The sequence below is a fragment of the Vigna umbellata genome, chromosome 2 (assembly GCF_029865625.1).
Source record: "Vigna umbellata cultivar VRB3 chromosome 2, Vumbellata_1.0, whole genome shotgun sequence".
NCBI classification, from domain to species: domain Eukaryota; kingdom Viridiplantae; phylum Streptophyta; class Magnoliopsida; order Fabales; family Fabaceae; genus Vigna; species Vigna umbellata.
Genome location: NC_142166.1, coordinates 39,731,943 through 39,751,868, shown reverse-complemented (window position 1 = coordinate 39,751,868; position 19,926 = coordinate 39,731,943). Strand labels below are relative to the sequence as shown.

At 32.8% G+C, this 19,926-nt stretch overlaps 1 protein-coding gene and 1 long non-coding RNA gene across 4 annotated transcripts; one reads left to right on the top strand and one right to left on the bottom strand.

Annotated features, from left to right (window-relative positions):
- Window positions 1-652: 652 nt before the first annotated feature.
- Window positions 653-11,435, bottom strand: LOC124830860 (wound-responsive family protein). 2 transcript variants are annotated; one of them, XM_047304710.2, is made up of 13 exons: window positions 11,125-11,435; window positions 10,022-10,108; window positions 9,775-9,867; window positions 9,561-9,637; window positions 8,510-9,107; window positions 7,286-7,385; window positions 7,081-7,172; window positions 6,881-6,964; window positions 4,367-4,492; window positions 2,894-3,025; window positions 2,760-2,807; window positions 2,308-2,409; window positions 653-1,274 (listed from the first exon to the last, which is right to left on the bottom strand). In XM_047304710.2, the coding sequence occupies exons 1-13, from the start codon at window positions 11,296-11,298 to the stop codon at window positions 822-824; spliced, it is 2,166 nt and encodes a 721-aa protein (XP_047160666.1). In that variant the 5' UTR covers window positions 11,299-11,435; the 3' UTR covers window positions 653-821. The 2 variants fall into 2 exon arrangements, with proteins under 2 accessions (XP_047160666.1, XP_047160664.1); XM_047304708.2 differs by having other exon boundaries at window positions 2,894-3,028; window positions 11,125-11,434.
- Window positions 11,436-17,978: 6,543 nt separating this feature from the next.
- LOC148203973 (uncharacterized) lies at window positions 17,979-19,070 on the top strand. 2 transcript variants are annotated; one of them, XR_015784062.1, is made up of 3 exons: window positions 17,979-18,323; window positions 18,413-18,518; window positions 18,643-19,070. It is a non-coding gene; the product is annotated as an uncharacterized LOC148203973 (long non-coding RNA). The 2 variants fall into 2 exon arrangements; XR_015784061.1 differs by having other exon boundaries at window positions 18,609-19,070.
- The last annotated feature ends 856 nt before the right edge of the window (window positions 19,071-19,926 follow it).

Sequence of the window (19,926 nt, the reverse complement as noted above, 5' to 3'; positions counted from 1 at the left end):
GAAAATTGGTAGAATAATTAAAGTGAGTATTTTCATTACTCTTTAATCTATAAATTTGCAATAATATGTGTAAGATTAGATGTGCAAAGCTGACCGTAATCTTGTTAATATTTCTTTTATTTCATAATATTTTTCTTTTTTAAGAAATATTAGTGTATAATTTTTTACGGACACTGAAGATGAAAAATTTCTTAGTAATTTCTAAATAGACATTCGTGTGGATAGCGGAATGGGCATGAGAAACATATAAAATTGTGTAAGTAGTACTCATATCATCCATATTAGTTTAAACAATTTTTCTTTCCACCATTTTTCTTTTCTTTACTTTTATTTCTGCCCTCGTCTCAATCCAAACAAATTTATTATTTCTACTTCATACGTTTACATATACTAATAACATTATTCATTTAACTTTTTAATAAAATGTAATATATTAAAATCAAAACATATTCAGAATACAGTTATTTTCTAAAATAACTGTATTCACAACTAAATAATATTTGGTTTGGAAGTAGGCTAATGTAACTTTCTCTACACAACACGTTTATGAATTCATGTTAAGCATGGTTAACTTCCGAAAATTGCATGAGTAGAGAAGAACAATTGCCTTAGAGAAGCGTAAGAGCCAAATAAGAAGCTTGGCCAATATCACTAACAACAATAAATCTATCTATATTTGGAAGAACATTGCAAGGATATATAATTACAAAAATGATAGGAAGGGAACTATTTGATAGAGAAGGGGATAAGAAGGAAATTGAAAAGAAAAAAAAATAAAGGGACATTGGCTTGGTAAACCTCTAAACCTACATGATATCAAGTTAGCTTGAATGTTGAAGATCAGGAACAGATGTTGGCTGAAGATTTGATTTGTTGGCAAGTGGCCCTGAGGACTGCTGCTTTAGGGACCTGGGCCTTTCTTCTCCCTGCAAGGAAGCCACCTTCTCAGCAACTAACTGTGCTTCTAACTCGAGTTCTGGTTTTCTCTTTACCTTCTTTGTTAGCACACCTTCTGCAGCCCTGACATCATCCAGGGAACTGCTTGAACTTCCCTTTGCTTTTTCTTGTTTTAGACCATTTATTGGACTGGGTACCCGGCCAGTTGGACTTGCATTAGAAACTTGCTTGCTCCCTGAAGTAAAACCATGACTGCTGGACTCAGGAGCTGATCTCTCTCGCAGGTTCTGTTGTGAAGTAATTGAATTGGCATCAAATCGAACGTTCTCCTCTTGCTTAGGTGCCAGCAACTTTTTCCTCTTAATTTTTTCCTGGTCCTGACAGCAACCAAGTAAACCCATGAGATCAAAATCAATATGAAATCCCGATGATCATCTGGGCATAAAAAGAATCAAATGTTATTCTTTCATTTTTAATAAGGTTCGATCAATTATTCTCCCTATCAAATGAAGAAAATGAATTTTTAAAACCTAAAATCCACTAAAGATACCATGACAATGTCCTCTTTTTTCATGTTATGTTTGTGAAAAGTTTTAGATCCTTCGCTAGCTAGAAGTATGACCAAAATTATAGTGTATATATAAGTAAATACAAACCTCATTCAAAATCAATTTTATAAGTTTGAATTAGATTTAAATTTACTTTCTAAGATGATATCAAAATCAATCTAAGCAAGTTTTGTTGGATCTATCATGTCATCACTATTGAACCACCTAAATGTAATTTCATGCTCAAGATACCTAATCCTCAGTATATAAATGGGTGCTCACAAACTGATTTTGTAGGATTGAATCAGGTGTAAACTTACTCTCTAAGAGAAAGTATACAGTATGAACAATGAAGAGAAACTAAAGGAAATCAAAACTTTGGAAGCATCATGAGAAAAAAGAAACATGATCCTTGGAGCAACCTAGTTTTGTAAGCCTGAACAGTCTCAGTTGTGTGAATTAACATCAACTTTATAGTTTGAAAAGCGATGTCCTTCCAGTAGAGAAGATAGATGTAATTGAAATAGAATACCATGAAATGAAAATGGTGAAGGAAGTTTCCACTGCCTATATGATGTTCATTACTAATTTCTATGGGTAATCATTTATAAAACTTCCAATACAACAAGAACAATAGCTTTATCCTCCTAGGTAACACCAGTAGCAAGGATTAAAAACCAAATTCTCTAGGATACTATTCACTGAGATCACTTTTAATAATTTCCTCCAAAGTTCCTTATAGCATATCTCTACCATATAGGATTTTACAGCTTAGACCACAGACAATCTTCTATGGAGAGAAAGTGAGGTTTCAATAATGCTCCCCTAATACAAAAATCATTATTAACTGCAAAAGCCATACCTTATGCTTGTTGTACAGTGCTCTGCGCCTCTCTTTTGCCCTGCAAATTCCACGTTTGATCCCATGGTTGTCCATGTGACCACTGGGCCATAGTTCTGCAAGCTGGAGACAAGAAAATTAAAAGTTAAGAAAATATATATTTGTTCATAGAAAGAAAACAGATTAACTTCACACAAGTCACAACAAAAATTAAACACATATTAACTATTAAGTGGAACTAATGCCACTGAAAGACGAGAGTTGTTTGTTGGGAAAAAATGTGGTAGTCAAGAAAAGTTCCCTGAATGTATATTCATGATACTAATAAATTCTCAAGAAAAAATTGCAAACATTTTAATCATAAAACCAAGTTGATTTGACTTTTTGATCCTCAGCATAAAAAATACAATGCAAGCAACCCAGTAGCTCTGAAAAACCAGTATTGAGAGGAAGGTTTAGAAAATTTGAACCACCTCAGCATACAACTTTCTGATCTGTGGACCTGCGTTTTCATCCAACCCCTACAGCAATCACAAGCAAGGTTCAATAAGAAAGCTTTATCACAACCAAGAATTTCAAGATAAATATCTATAAATGAAATCTATACATCGACAAAAATATCGTAGAGATCACAGATCTTGTCCTCCAATGCAGCATCCATGGCAAACTTTCTTTTTGTATTTGTTTTTCCATCAGGACCAAATTCTTGAAAATCACCAGATGCTTCACCTTTCTGCTGCTGCTGAAGTGCCCAAAAACACCATGTGTTCGAAATTAAATTATCAAAATATCAGTTGAGCAAACATATAAGTGAATGTCAATATAAGTGCAAACATAAAAGGATGCAGAAAGAAAACACAAATATGAGTATCATAACTAAAACTGATTAAATCCCTTTCCAATGATCCATAGGAAGAGCAACCAGAAAAAGGATAACAGGATAAATAATACGAATTGTGATGAGGGGACATAAACAATAATGATGAACCACAAAGGCTACAATGATGAACCACAAAGGCTACAACGATGAACATGCTAAACACACCAAAGAACACATCACATGATGGTGACAGATAAAACTGTTGAGGATCTATATTAAGAACAGAGAGGATCTATATTAGATAAGTGAAGAGCTTATATTCACCCTTCTTCATCCTTTATTTATAGGATTATAACAATGGAATACACCTCACACACAACTCACACCAAATTAATACAGAATTCACACACAGCCAATACACAACTCACATAACTAATTATTCTAACACTCCCCCTCACACTGAAGCATACAAATTGTATGTATCAAACTTGGAATAAATAAACTCAATCCGAGATCTCATTAAGAACTTGGTCAACACATATCTAAGTTGGTCATTTGATACAACAAAATCAACTTTTCTCGAATGAGACAATAAACTTGGAACTTCGGCTTAGAACAAGATGCACATAGGCTTCAAACCATCGAGAGAATATCTATAAACCAAATTGGACTCATAAACCAGCATAGCCAAACAGACTCCTCCTAAAATATATGACCCGTCTTCAAGAGTGCGCAACAAATCCAGTTGTCAAGACATAACTGATGGCGAACGGTGGTGGACAATGGCAGCGAACAGTGGACAACATTGAAAGAGGCACTGCAGTGAACTGAAATTAGGAGAGCAAGACTAAGGTACTCAAATACAAGTGTTGAAGGACAAAATTCTTAGGACAGCCGCCAGTCATCGCGGCAGCAAAGACAATGCTGGAAGAAACTCAAACAACCATCTTTGATACCATGATGAGATTAAGAAGAGAGAGGATCTACATTAGATAAGTGAAGAGCTTATATCACCCTTCTTCATCCTTTATTTATGGGATTATAACAATGGAATACACCTCACACACGACTCACACCCAACTAATACACAACTCACACAGCTAATTATTCTAACAAAAACAACAATTTAAAGAATCTCAAGCTACATATTCTAGACATTGTGAATTCATCAGAATTCAACATCAGTGAAAATACAACGCATGTAAGCCAGTTTACCGATATATGATAAAGGAAGCAAAAGCAAGTGAAACTACACTAAACCTTGGATTCAAAAGTTGGGGGCAGCATCTTAATCATGTCAATAACTTCTTTCTTTATTTGTTGAAATCTATTATCCTCCTCCTGCTTTGCTGACAGGCCCATACTGATCATTATTTTTAAGTTTCTCTGCAGTAGAAAAACACTGTATGAGAAGATAAGTAGTTTCACAGACCTAAATATACCTAAACCACAGTGAATAAAGTCAACAAATATCAGTTAAGAAAATTATCAAGATACTATAAGATTAAAAAAAAAGCAAGATAAATTAGAGGTGAAATTCTTAGTACTCGTGAAGACAGTTCTAATTGAATTAAAAGTTTACAAAGTATTATGACTTTTTAAGTCTAAGATTTAGAAAGAATAATATATTTCTTCTATATTTCAAAAATGAGGCCATTGGACCTATAAATACATGAGCCTGTTGGTTATTTTAGGAAATATAGAGTTAATTCTAAGGAAACAAATTCCGGTAATTATGGGATTATTTTCAAATACATAATCCTAGTATTAATGGCAAGAGGCACCTATGATAAAGAATAAAATTATAACGAGGATAAAATAAAAGAAACCTCCTAAAATCCATAATGAGTAGAAGGGCTTTGCACTCCCCTCATGTTGGTGAGTAAGTATTTTCCATTCCCAACTTGGATATAAATCTTTTAAAGTTAATCCAGTTCAGTCCTTTAGTGAGTATGTCTGCAAATTGATTTTGAGTGATACATACCAGGTGCAAATCAAGCCATTGTCTTCCTTTTCTTTGATAAAATGTCTTTGCAACTCAATATATTTAGTTTTATCATATTGCACCTAGTTGTGGGCTATATTGATTGCGGATTTATTTTCATATCATAACCTCATAGGTTCATCCCACTTTATCTTCAAGTTTTCCAATATAATCTTCAACCATAGAAGTTTACATATTCCGTGGGTCACTGCTCAAAATTAGGCTTCAACACTTGATATGGCAACTACATTATTTATTTAGCTCCTCCAAGTCACTAGGTTTCCACCAAGGAAGCTGCAGCATTCAGTAGTTTATCTCCCATTCACAACTGACCCTGCATGATCTGCATCCATTAGCTTCAAGACTTACACTCTTTTCGTTTAAAGAAATCCATCTTCCTAGAGTCCCTTTTAAATATGAACAATTCTAAGTGCAGCTTGTAAATCAGCCTCTTTCTGTTGGTGCATAAATTGGCTAACTAGATTCACAGCAAAAGCGATGTCTGGCCTAGTATGAGGTAAGTAAATAAGTCTACCAACAAGTCTTTAATACATTTCTTTGTCCACTGCAATATCCTCCACTGTACTTCTCAACCTTATGTTTAAATCAATTGGACTACTAGTTAGTTTGTAGGTTGTCCTCCCTATTTCAATGACAGTATGTACCACTATGACGAATGGCAGTGTAAGTAAGGATTGCTAGTAAGATACCCATGGTTAGAAATACTTCCACTTGAGAAGATGTATCAAAAAGGAAGCGACTCAAACTTGAGAGGGAGATAATTAGAAAATCCAAGTAATATGAGTAAAAATGAAAAAGATGAGCAGCATACAAGGAACCAAACCCACAAACCTATTGCCTTAAAGTTTTGAGTTGAAGGTGGTGTCAATTTTTTATGTGGATTTTGACTCATCTCTCTTTGGTATCGTATCTTCCTGATGAATCCCCTCTCAAAACACTATTTTAGTAAGTAGATTTATGAATGACTAAATATCACAAAATCAACTTATAAGGTGAAGATTGCAACTCACTTATAACACACACACACATATATATATAGTCTCATTCTTATATATTTATGGTCTAATAGGAGTCTCATAACACTGACATAATAGCCCCAAAGATCTTGACTTCGGATAAGCTCTGAATAGCTTTGATACCATTTCAAATGTAGAAAGAATAATATAATATATTTCTTCTATGTTTCAGTAATGAGGCCATTGAACCTATAAATACATAAGCCTGAAGAGCTAATTGTAAGGGAACAAATCCATGTAATTATGGGATTGTTTTAAATACATAATCCTAGTATTAACGGCGAAAAACACATGTAATAAAGAATAGAATTACAGCAAGGACAAAATAGAAGACTTCCTAAAATAAATAATGAGCAGCACGGTTTTGACATTAATAGATGATATTGCCATAGCTTCATAGTCACATCAAAGCAAACAGGAAAGGAAAATTGAAGGATTTTTTCTAAGAAAATCACCAAAATTAATAAGTCTCTCAATGGACAATCCTAACTAAGCATGCAAATGGTTACGTCAAGAATGCCCACAAACCATATTTTATTAGCCTTAAATGATATTCTAATAATTAAATTAACTAAAAAAAAGTACAAAACACAGAAACAATAGACAGGGAACTTGAGAAACAAGCATACTCAAACACAGCTTTTGGATTTCAACTATATATGTCAGCTAAAAGAAACGGAGGGGAGACTAAGTTAGAAACTGAAAGAACTAACATTAAATTGTTGTACGTTTATATTTAACAGGATGCAATACCTTTAATGTTCTTAGCTGAATCAGATGGCCAAGAATACTCATAAGACGGTTAATTAACTCTTTTGATACTTTCCCATGGGTTGCCTGATGCGACAAAAACATATAATTAATATTTCAATGTTCAAAGTCCTCAAGTAAACAGTATAAAATAGTATAAATCTCCAGAAGCATAAAACCAAGAAAGTATCATTTTCCAGTACCGCCAGTCTAGCAACTTTAGCAAGCTTTAGCTTTATGTCTCTAGGTAACCTCCTTTTGACAGCATCCTGGTTATCCACTGCTGGTGGTCTGGCTGTAACATTGTTTCAAAGGAGCAAAGTTAAAAGAAAAGTAAAATTTAGCTTCAGAAGGAAACATTTCGCAATTCCTATCCATGTTAATTGTGAACTTAATTTCCAATCTTACATTCTGCAACCATTTTTTCCAACTCACGAAGAGCCTTTTCAAGCATTGAAGTTTTTGGCCTAACACTAGAACCCTCTTTCTTCTGCATGTTTTCAGATTTCTGCACAACATTCAAATAAGTTCATGATCAAGAGAGAAACTAATAGAACATATACAGTTTCATCCATAGACATTCATATGCACAACCATCATTATCTCTATAGTTCAAATGTTCTGGTAAAAATGATAGTTTAACTCTGTTATTTCAATTGCTTTTAAATATAAGACACCCCATCCCTGTATGCCAACATCCTTTAAATGAGGTAACTGTCATTTCAAATGAAAATCATGTTCATGACAACCAAGAGAAATAGTCAAAAGCCTGGGTAGAAGCAGTAAGAGTACAGAACTAATTCATGGTACTGCTTAACATCTACCAGCATCTTCATGCAAAGAAAAGGGATCAGCAAGGCTTATTCTATTGCCCTATTAATTGGCACACCATTGGGGAGTTTATCTCTCTTTTCATCTGACACATAGCATGGATTGGACTGGAATATTTTTGGAAGAAAAAAGTTTTTTTTCAAGAATAAAAGCTGTTCTCACAAAAACTGGCTTGTTGGTAAATATCAAAGGGATACAAAAATGAAAAGGATTTTTTATACAGTAAAAGGTTTTGAGGCATGTGATTGAACACTATCGGCTCCTCTTTTGCTTAACTTTCATTTTTTCCAACAATTTATTATTTTAAATACAAAACCAACTACTAAAAAAAACATCATACACCATTTTTGTAATTTTACCATGAAAACCGATTCTTCTATGCAATGCAATCAAAATAGATTATCTTGAAATTACTTTCCACCTAATATAATCAAACACGACTGATTTCATATAATTAATAACAACAAATGAGTATAAACATTGAATATTGAAATAATCCATTTTCGTTGCTATCTCAAACACAGGCAATGTAATTCCTCAGTTTCAGAGAACTTGCTCCCTTAGTTGCAATGGAAAGTGGTTCTATTGAGAGAATGTTCTTTTGAAAGCAATTGTTGAAAGTAACATGAGCCCACTTGGAACTTCATGAGGGGTAACCCTTCTGTTTAGTAGAAAAAATGAAATGATGAAAGCAATACAGTGCAGAGGACCTCTTTTGTTGGTATCACTGTTTTATTCAAGTATTTATCAAATCAAAGTTGAAAAAGGGAGCACAGAAAAGCAAACAAAATAAAAACTTACCGTTGCTTGGGTAGCAGACTTCCCCTCAGACAGGTTAAGATCTGGCAGTTCACACATACCACTTTTTTCTTTTGTCCGTATAATATTTTCACAATCATCAATACTATTTGGGGGTCTTCCAGGTTGGGATTTGGAATGTGCATAAGCACTTTTCTCATTGTACTTCTGATGAGATGCATCAAATGCACTTCCATCTTTACATTTATCACTGATGTTCTTAGATTGAAAAACTCCTATCCTTTGCTTGTCAGCATCTTTTGCATCTGTTACACCAGGAATATCATCATTTGATGTTTTCAAAGAGATGGAAGGGTCCAATGTCGGTTTAGTGTCAACAGCTTTCTTTTTTGAAATAATTCCAGAGACATCTGACTGATTTGAAAGTTTCAAGTCTTCATAATGTTCATCAGGTGCAACCAAATTCTCAGATAAATTTAACATATTTCTTGCGTGCAGTGAAGCTGTTTTGCCAGATGCTGGCCTGCCAACTTTTGCATTTTTATTTGATCCATGACCATCATTGTTTTCACCATTCTTCATTATATCTTTTCTGCGCCTTTTCTTTGGTTGCTGGTTAGGTAGTGCAGCAGGTTCATTTCTTGTAATATAGAAAGAAACAACAATCAGTAAGAAGAATTTCTGATTGGTTGTTAGACCCTATTTGCTCCCATTTTTAACAAAATATATTCAATAAATTGCTACAAATTTTTCTCAGTTGAAAGGAAAAATAGTTTGCTAATAAGAAAAATTCATGTCAATCTTCTTAGGAACACAAAAAACTAATATGACAATATTAACTAATAAAGATAAGCATGTTCGTAGATGTCTAAAAAACCAAAAAAGCTATAACTGATGAATAAATACAGTCAGCTAAAAGATGAGGTTATTAAAAAGAAAATACAATAAAATGATAACAACAGACCCACCTCAGCATTGAAAAGGGATCAACAAACAAAAAAAAGCAAGTTGAAAGTAACCCTTCGATGATTTGTTTTAACCTTGTGTGGATTGAAAAGAACAAAATGCTATATTCAAAAACCACAAAACTTACATGCGTTCCAGTTTCCCCCTATTTACAAAGAACCCATCATGTTTGATTGCAGAATTATCAACCTCAAAATATTCATCCTGCATAAGGAACAATTAAAGAACATAAAAAAATCCGAAAACAAAAAGTCCATCACAAAAAAACAGTACTATTCCTGTCTCAGCAATAAAAGGTCAAGAGGGTCATAATGAACAGAATAAATATGTGAAGTACCTACCAGTTCAGCATCATCTATAAAAGAGTCTTCGGTATCATATTGATCATCATCAGGAACATCGAGCAGATCCTCATCATCACTACTATCCTTGCCCTGAAACAATTGGGAATCCCATTTATTCCCAACAAGAAGCTATAAATTAATACTTAAACACCCATTTACAATATTAACCAAAGGTTCAAAAAACAAATTCATGCTGCTGATGAAGGGCATAAAGTAAAAATCCTAGTAAGAAACAAAAAAATACCATGTAAAGGCGTTCAATCTTCTCTATTACAGCACTGAAACGGTTTGGCTGAGAGGGATCATTTTCTTCAACATCAACAGGTTCACCCTAAAAAAAATGGGCAGAGACTTCTGAGAATAGTGCAGCATAAGACAATGCATAATTTCAAAATGACAATAAGCTGGATTTTACAATGACATACAATATAAAAGAGCCTGGAAACTAATTTTGTGGGAAGGGGATGATGCACGGAAGCATGAAATTAGAATTTGGTATCAAAAGTCTATCAATTACAAAACAACATAATGAATTAAGAAAATAAATTCAAAATAAGAGAACTTGAAACCAGAAAAGCTAGTATGCCAGACACTAGTGAAGTAGAGCATATCTACAACTGCAAGTACATATCCACTAACCACTACATCTTACGATTATTCTCAAATATTAAAACTAGATCTAAGTACTCCAACCGTATCTATTGATGAAAGCCTAAAACTAATCTCATAAAATGCTCATCATTATGCACAGAAGAACCCCTGAAGTATGATAAAACAGATGTTTGTTAAATAGGGGGAGAATTTATGCAAATAAGAATGATTAACGTATGAACCAATATTATTGCCTTAAACTAATGAAATAAATTTCAGCACCAAATCTCCGAAACTGGTTTACCTCACAGACATCAAAAGAACCACGTTACAGAATAATTGCTCTTACATTCCTGGTTCACATTTTAGTACTCGTCATATACTTCTTTTCTTTAAAAGCTCAAATTAACCATGCCACTGTACATCTACTCAACTCGTATTAGCTACATCGTGCCCAGTAAACACCGGAATAGGACCATACATTCGGGTAAAATGACAAATACAGCACCATTCAAAATAACGAACTTAAAGTCAACTAGGATTGATAGTTTCGAAGAACAATAACTCCAGCTTGGCACAAAAAACCCTTTCAAACCCGAAATTCGATCCAAAAACAACACCGCACCAAAATGCAAAGAATCGAAGCAAAACACTAACAGCGAAAGCTGAAAATACTTCACACGTAGCAGCCAATTGACAGTGCTGTCAGAAACAACATCGAGAGAGAAACAGAGCGAGATGGAAGAAAAGTCTCACCGGAGCGATTGCGACTTGTTGCGGTGCCGAATTGGATCCGTTAGGCTTGCTAGAGTCCTTCATCAGCTTCTTCCACGAAACTATGGTGGTCTCACCAGGTCGAAGCTCCACCGTGAACATTTGCCGGTCGCCTTTCTTCACGAACGACGACGACGCCCTCTTCTCCTCCGCCATGGGAATCCAATTCACCGACGATACAGAGATTCGAGAATTAGGGCGCGGGAGAGAAACATTAGACAGAGAACAAGGGAATCGCGCGGGATTCAAACATACAGTTTCACAACTAATTGATTGCTGAAAATTAAAGAAAATCGAATAAAATGAGTGTGTCTGTTGGGGTTTTAACTGCAATTCGAGTTTGATTGTAAAAATTTTCTTGCTCGCTCTTTTCCGAGAAAAAAACAGGGAGGGAAAGGGAAACTGGGTCGGGTAATATGGGTCGGGTTCAAGTAGAACTGGATTTGAATAGCTTTATAATAGTTTTTTGTTTGGATACCTTTACACGCTGACTGTTCTGAACTACTATATGTCTCTGCCTTCAACAAAAGTGTTATTTTCTTTACCTACATCTAATTTTATTTCTTCAGAAAATATACTGTGTTTATATTTATTGAAATGATATAACTTTATATTTAGTAAGAATTTTGTAATACCGAAATATCTTCAAATATTTATGAAAAATAACTTATAACATAATAATTTATTATTATATTATGTTACATTTTCAAAATATTACGAAATAATATTTTATATATGATAATTTGTTATTATATTTTATTATATCTTTAATATATTATAATATAATAATTAATTATCTAATATTTCTATATAATAATTTATTATATAACAACTTTAAAATATAATAAATTATATTCAAGTAACGAAATATCTTTAAATATATTTGTTTATTTATTTAAGAAGCTCGTAAATATAATATTTTCATCACATTCAGTACAAAATTATTATTCAATACCTAATTATAAAACTCAATTCTCTTTTTCTTACATTTTAAAATCATAGAGTTTTTATGCATATAGATCTTCTGTGTAACTTTTCTCATAACCATCTTGTTGATACTCAATTTGATAAGAACAAATTTGACTTTTTTCACTTTTTTTTTATTTTGTTGATTGTTAAATAAATTAAAAATAAATATTTCAACGAAATTAAAATTAATTATACACTACTTAAATAATTAAACAAGTAAAAAATTTTGATAAATTAATTTTTTAAATATATATATATATATATATATATATATATATATATATAAAAGGTTTGCTGATTTATAGTATCAAATTTTAATTCAAAAAAAATCTTTATTTATAAAAAAAAATACTTTAAATATATGAATATTTTAATAATTTTTATTTTAAATTTAAAAAAATAAATAAATACATAAATTATTCAAATACTTTTAACCTTAAAACTATTTTTTTCAACTAAAATTTTATATGTTAACTAAATTAGCAAATCTTATATATATATATATATATATATATATATATATATATATATATATATATATATATATATATATATATATATATATATATTAAATGTATGTTTATAAATAGATATAAACAAAATTTATAAAAAATTAGAAAAAAAATAATATATATATATAATTATTTAGATAAATATATATATAACTATGTAAATAAATACTTATAAATACATATATTTTAGAGAAATTTAAATTTGCAAATATTTTAAAGAAAAATTTTATGAAAAAATAAAATACTTTTTTTGTAAGAAAGTAATAAAATGTATGTGATATTTTATGGGTTAAATATGTTTTTAATTCCTAAACTATCAAGCGGATTTGTTTTTAATCCCTCTTTCAAAGTAAGGTAGTGTATTTAAAAAAAAACGTTAGTTTTTTTTCTTTCCGAGAGGACTAAAAATTAAGTTTTTTTTAAGGAGAAGAACTAAAATGTACCTTACTTTTGAAGTAAGAAGAACTAAAAACAAATTCGCTTGATAGTTTAGAAACTAAAAACATATTTAACTCATATTTTATTGAATGATAAGCTAAATTAAGGTTTTTCATAAATATGGAAACTTTCAAAATTATGTCTTAATAAATTTTAATGGTATAGTGAGTATATGAAAATCTTTTAAATAAGTATTAGATTTTTTTATATAAAATTTGATTGTGTGATTGTTAATAGAATGACGTGTTGTGTTGTTTAACTTTTGTAACACGTAATTTTATAATTTTACGATCCATCAGTACATCACTAACTTCGTCCACATTCTCTTCACTAAAAGAATCCTGGAGCACCTCTTCGTTTGTAGAGAACTAGTAAGGAAGTTTCCAGTAACGAAGGCAATCTTCAACAATGTTGTTATGGGTCAACCACCAAAAAAACTTTACAGTGTAATTTTCTTTAACATTCAAAATCTCCAAAATGTTGTCATATCTACCTCCTTGCAACATGAAAAACTGAGTTTGATATTTTGTAAGTACAAAAACATGGAGGTGGGACAGAATTGGAAAGTTGGTTCGACAATGAAAAACCCCTAAAACTTCGGCATGATTCCCATGTCTAGGTCTGGGCCTAAGTAAAGAAACTATACTTAAATTACAGTTAATTGTATTTTTAATAAATTAAAAAAAAAATTGAACTACTTAATATTCTATATAAAGTGTCGTATTTAAAAGTTCAGTTAAACTTATACTGGTTAATTAATAATTAAACTATTAATTAAACTATTTTCATAAGTGTGAGTTAGTTTTACCATACTCTTGATTTTTCCGTTACACAGTTTTTATAACAATATTTTTTTATTTTAAGTTTTAAATTTTGTTATTTATTTTTGTTTTTAAGATAAATTATATATTTTTAAACTATATATACAGATCATATAAAATATTATTTCTATCATATGTTATGTGCATAATATAATTTTTACATGTAATTTATTAAAATAATTTTATATTTAACAGAAATCATTTATCATAAGGTAGATAATTTGTTTATAGATACCGATATTTTTGACAACAAAATTTTGACACTCTTTTAACAACGCCATGTGACACTATTCCATTGGTTGTTTTTTTTTTAAATATTTAAAATCTGCAGGTTTCAGAAATTTGTGATTCCAAAAGTGTCTCTTGTCCTATTTCATTAGAAATTAATCTTCTCTCTTGTTTGTCGTTCTCTATCTACGTTTCGTTCTCACTCTGCGTTTCGTTCTCGCTCTCGCTTTCACTCTCGCTCTTCGTTGCATCTCTTTGTTGCATCGGTTGGTTTTACTCAACGTAGTCATCTTTGTTGAGTTTATTCTGCGAAATGGCAAGTTTCGGTAACCATGATCCTTCAACGAGCAAGGTAAATGTGTTGTTCCTCCATTTCTGTTTGGATTTTGGGTTTTCCCTGTTGTGTTATATTTTTTGTTGTTTTCATTTTAGGGCTTTTTATGTTTTGGATATTTTGTTTGTCTTTGATGCAGTTGACGGTTCGTTGTCTTGGAGTTAAAGTTGGCCGAAGAGAAAGCTAGAAGAAGAACAACAGAGGATGATGGACAAAGTCTGCCACGTGCAGAACCGTCCATGAACAGCGGATTTGATTTCCCGGGAGGCATATCCACCTCAAATGAAGACGCTTGTCGAGATGGGGTCACGAAGGTGTTACAAGAGCAGAGCGCTTAAGACTCCTTACACTGCACATATTAGAATAACATATAAGTGATATTTGTATAGACTTCTTAAGAGAATGTAATACAAAATTGTACATAGATGACCAAATGTTTGTAATTTGAAATATATTTTGTTCAATGTTATAAAAGATGCATCTTTCCTTGCGTTACATATTATTACTTTTAATTCAATTGCCTTTGTTATTGTCATTGTCAAATGAGGTTTTGTTTGAATTGTTAATGAATAAAAGGGACCACTTTGATTTACTATTGATGTATTTGATGGACAAATGAAACAATGCTTGTGACATCATGATCCTAGCATAAGTCCTACAAGTTCTGCACCAAAAATCACACTTGTAATCGTTTACAAGTACTTGGTAAACGATTACACAAACAAAAATTGGAATTTGTACAGAAAGTTGTACTGTAGGAGCCACCTATGGTAAGCTAGGGGACCACAGTCAAAAATTTTGTATTTTTTTCATAAATGCAGTGGTTTTGGGGTGATTGTGTTGTTTAAGTGTGATTTTAGTGTGGAAAATCATGTTTGGGCACCCCATGTTGGACATAAGTAACAATTTTGTTGAGTTGAACAACTTAGTTGAAGTCCTGCAAGTATTGCACACAAAAAACACTTAGTAATCGTTTACAAGTACTTGGTAAACGATTACACGAACAAAAATTGGGATTTGTACATAAAGTTGTACTGTAGCAGCCAGTTGTGGTAACCTAGGGGACCATAGTCTAATTTTTTGTATTTTTTGCATAAATGCAATGGTTTTGGTGTGATTTTGTTTTTAAAGTGTGATTTTAGTGTGAGAAATCATGTTTGGGTACCCATGTTAGACATAAGTAACAATTTTGTTGAGTTGAACAACTTAGTTGAAGTCCTGTAAGTGCTGCACCAAGAAAAACACTTGTAATCGTTTACGAGTACTTGGTAAACGATTACACGAACAAAAATTGGGATTTGTACAGAAAGTTGTACTACAGCAGCCAGTTGTGGTAACCTAAGGGACCATGGTCTAATTTTTTGTATTTTTTGCATAAATGCAATGATTTTGGTGTGATTTTGTTTTTTAAGTATGATTTTAGTGTGGGAAATCGTGTTTGGGCACCCCATGTTGGACATAAGTAACAATTTTGTTGAGTTGAACAACTTAGTTGAAGTCCTCTAAGTATTGCACCAAGAAAAACATTTGTAATTGTTTACAAGTACTTGGTAAATGATTACACGAACAAAAATTGAGATTTGTACATAAAGTTGTACTACAGGAGCCAACTATGGTAACCTAGGGGACCATAGTCTAATTTTTTGCATAAATGCAATGGTTTTGGTGTGATTTTGTTTTTAAAGTGTGATTTTAGTGTGAGAAATCATGTTTGTACAACCCATGTTGGACATAAGTAACAATTTTGTTGAGTTGAACAACTTAGTTGAAGTCTTGCAAGTGTTGCACCAAGAAAAACACTTGTAATCATTTACGAGTACTTGGTAAACGATTACACGAACAAAAATTGGGATTTGTACAGAAAGTTGTACTATAGGAGCCAATTCTGGTAACCCTAGGGACCATAATCTAAATTTTTGTATTTTTTGCATAAATGCAATGGTTTTTGTGTGATTTTGTTGTTTAAGTGTGATTTTAGTGTGGGAAATCATGTTTGGGCACCCCATGTTCGAGATAAGAAACAATTTTTTTCATTTGAACAAGTTAGTTGAAGTCCTGCAAGGTCTAGAGCAAAAAACAAAGTTGTAATCGTTTACAAGACCTTGGTAAACGATTACACGAATAAAATCCTGAGTTTGTACATAAAGTTGTACTGCAGGAGCCAGTTCTGGCAACATAGGGGACCATAGTCTAAATTTTTGTATTTTTTGCATAAATGCAATGGTTTTTGTGTGATTTTGTTGTTTAAGTGTGATTTTAGTGTGGGAAATCAAGTTTGGGCATCCCATGTTCAAGATAAGAAACAATTTTTTTCATTTGAACCTACGTCATGGAGACCAAGAACTCATAAATATACTTTTATTCAAATATAAAAATTAAACGACATGAACATAAATTGATGTTGTCTTTTGTGGTTTACACTGATATTAGGTGATTGACATTACAATTACATCCATTAATGTAAACTTCAACTATAAGATCATTCCAATGGTGGTTAACCTCGAAGACAACAACGTCTCCTTCCTTCAAGCCATATTAATTCTTTCCATCCTTTCCAAAACATGACTTCCCACAATCTACTCACACATAAACGCCAAAATCAATTGTAAACCATTGGATTCATGTCAAAAACTTATAAATATTGCGCGTTACTTTGTCATCAACATATACACAACGTAAATGAAATGAAATTGCACATTAAGTAATCATGAAAGCTATCATCTTATTGCAATAACAACTTGTACATAAATATCATTGTTTGTTAGAAAGCAAAAAATCCATCTTCGTCTAAATACAAACAAAATCTCTACAAATGAAACTAATCCTGTAACAATCCATATTTTGTTGGCGCTTCCATTCTTCTAATGTTCTCATTGTCCAGGATCCACTCCCAATAATGCTACAACCTTGGATAAAACTTCAATCCTGGGTGGCTTACGGCAAAGAGGAACAATGGAAAAATGGTGGACACGAAGGTTAGGGTTCGCCAACACAAAAACGCCAATGCTCGAGAAGATGGTTAGGGTTTGAGCAACACACGAAAACCACAAAACAACACGACACCGAGAAGGCACAATACCAATGGTGGATAGGGACGTCCAAGACGACTTCAATGCTGCACAACAAGGTGTTGGGTCGCACCACAAACAAATAGTATAATAGAGGTGTGAGACCGACCAAAAGGAACGATGGAGATGAAGATGGGCCAAGGCTTTAGGGTTCCAGAGAAAGACGAGAGAGATGAGAGAGACAAATCGCAAATGAAAGAAGAATAGGGAAAGCGTGAAAAGAAATTTCATATTTTTCCCTTCCCATAATACCCTCCCCTGATTAATTGAATATTGAATTTTTTTTTCAAATTGAGCCAATGGACAACCGCCACGTGGCGTTGTCAAAAGTGTGTCAAGAAAACGTTGTTAAAGAAGCATTTTCCTTTGTTTATGTTGCCTCATGAAGAATTGAATAAGAATGTGACACAATTTAATTATGTTGTGGATTGTCTAAACTTAACACTACAAAAATAATATATTTTAAGAGGGGTTCTTTTTCGGCGGCTGCATGAACCGCCCGTAACAACTGAATATTTTTCGAGTTCATTCCCCTTCCTAGCGAGACTTCATTCACTTTTCTCTCCCGCAGTCACTGAACTCATTTTCCCCCAACCCCACCCCTTCCCCGCACCATTTATTCATGAACCTTCGTTCACGTTTCTCTCCCTCAGCGTCTATGTACTCATTGTTTTTCCAATCATACTCCTTCCCCGCACCTTTTATTCACGTTTTTTGGACTTCAAATAGAGTTTGGAGTATTCGCGCTAGGAGCATGGAAAGGAGGAGGTTTTTGTCTCCTCCGTTTTGGGTTCAAATCATGGGATCTTCCGTAATCCTTCTAATTTCATCTAATTTCTTCAACGTTCGTAATTCCTTCTCAAATTCTTCTCATTTCTTCATCATCACTCTCTTTCTCAGGTAGGGTTTTCACTCTTCGCTTTCTCTTCTTCGCACTAATGGTCGCCACGCCTCTTTCCTTTTCCCCTCTCGCACCACCTGCGCCTCTCTCCTCCGCGAATTGCAGGTTCTCCATTAACTTCAGCTACACTGTTTTTTAATCATTTTGTTATTAGTTATTAAAAATGTGACATTTTGTTTTTTACCTTTATTTTAGCTTTTTCATAAACATAGTCGTCTCTGACTATTAGGTTTTGAGAGAGAAAGAAATAAAAGCATCAGAGGTAGAGAAAAGGGGAAAACACTCTTCACACTCAGATCTGAGAGAACAAGAACCAGGGAACGATGAAGGTGGGAAACTAGAGAAAGAGGAAGTCACACACACTCTAAAAGGTACTGAATGAATTTCTGTTGATTATTTCTGTAGATTTATAGTTTTTATATGAAACAATGGTAACTGATTTTTGGTTTTTGTTTACAATTTAACACTGACTAATCTGATTTGGTTAAAAGGTAAATAAAATTTGATTAAAGATTGTTTCACTGATGATTCTTTACCACCGCTTTGTCCTGGACTAATATGTTTCCATTTTCAATTTGTACCTTTCTTTCCCTCTTTCATGATGAAAGTGTCTTCTTTTCCCACACACCAACCGTTCATTTCTTTGTAATTTTATGATTTGACCTCACCCCAAACTTATCTCCTAATAATTAAATGAAACAAAACATGTACAGGATTTTGATTGGAGACAGGGCTGCTATCTTCAAGGATAAAACCTTAATTTCCAAACATTAGGCTGGAATTAAGGAAAATTAGTTCCTTCTTTTGTGAGAAACATCCAAACACAGGGCTGCTATCTTCAAGGATAAAAACTTAATTTCCTCTTTATAAAAACTTAACAAAAATAGTAAGGAAGAAGGGAGGAGAGAAGGTTGGTCAGAGATAGGAAGAAGTAAGTAAAGAGGTTGGACAAAACTCTATAGATCTAGCCAAGTAAGACTTACCTTAGATCATGTAGAAGAATTGGAGCTGCTAATTTTCGCGAAAAAGAACAAAGAAATCCAGGTAGGGGAGCTAATCTTTGATTGAAATGTATGATTATCTGGTGATGTTTGGTTGAATATATGTTTCTGCTCATGTTGTTATACGGTAGTTTCACTTCCAGATCTACACTTCATCATATCTTATATATCCTCTCTTACCATATGGGGGAAAGTTTGCCATGAGTGGTTGCCGTGAGTTATACCTGTTGTCAATCTTGGAGTATATAGAACAAGCTTGAATTTGGATGCCAATATTAATTAAGCTTTACGACCTTTATGGTATAACGAATTATGTTTTTTTAGCCGAGAGTCTTGTTCACGAATATAAATTCTTAGTGGATTCAATTATTTATTAAACTACTTCCTTTTATGTATATGCTTTTGTGGAATCATTCCATTCATTGCAAGTTGTGTTCGATTAGTAAAGGATATATTTTTTTTATTAAACCATGCTTCACCTTTTAGGAAAAACATAGTGAATTGTGTGGAGT

Coding starts and splice junctions, on each gene's coding strand:
- LOC124830860 (XM_047304708.2), bottom strand. CDS start 11,298: ATGGCGGAGGAGAAGAGGGCGTCGTCGTCGTTCGTGAAGAAAGGCGAC. Junction 9,108..9,560: donor AGGGGGAAACTGGAACGCAT/GTAAGTTTTGTG, acceptor CTATATTACAAG/AAATGAACCTGCTGCACTAC. Junction 6,965..7,080: donor CTAAAGTTGCTAGACTGGCG/GTACTGGAAAAT, acceptor TTGTCGCATCAG/GCAACCCATGGGAAAGTATC.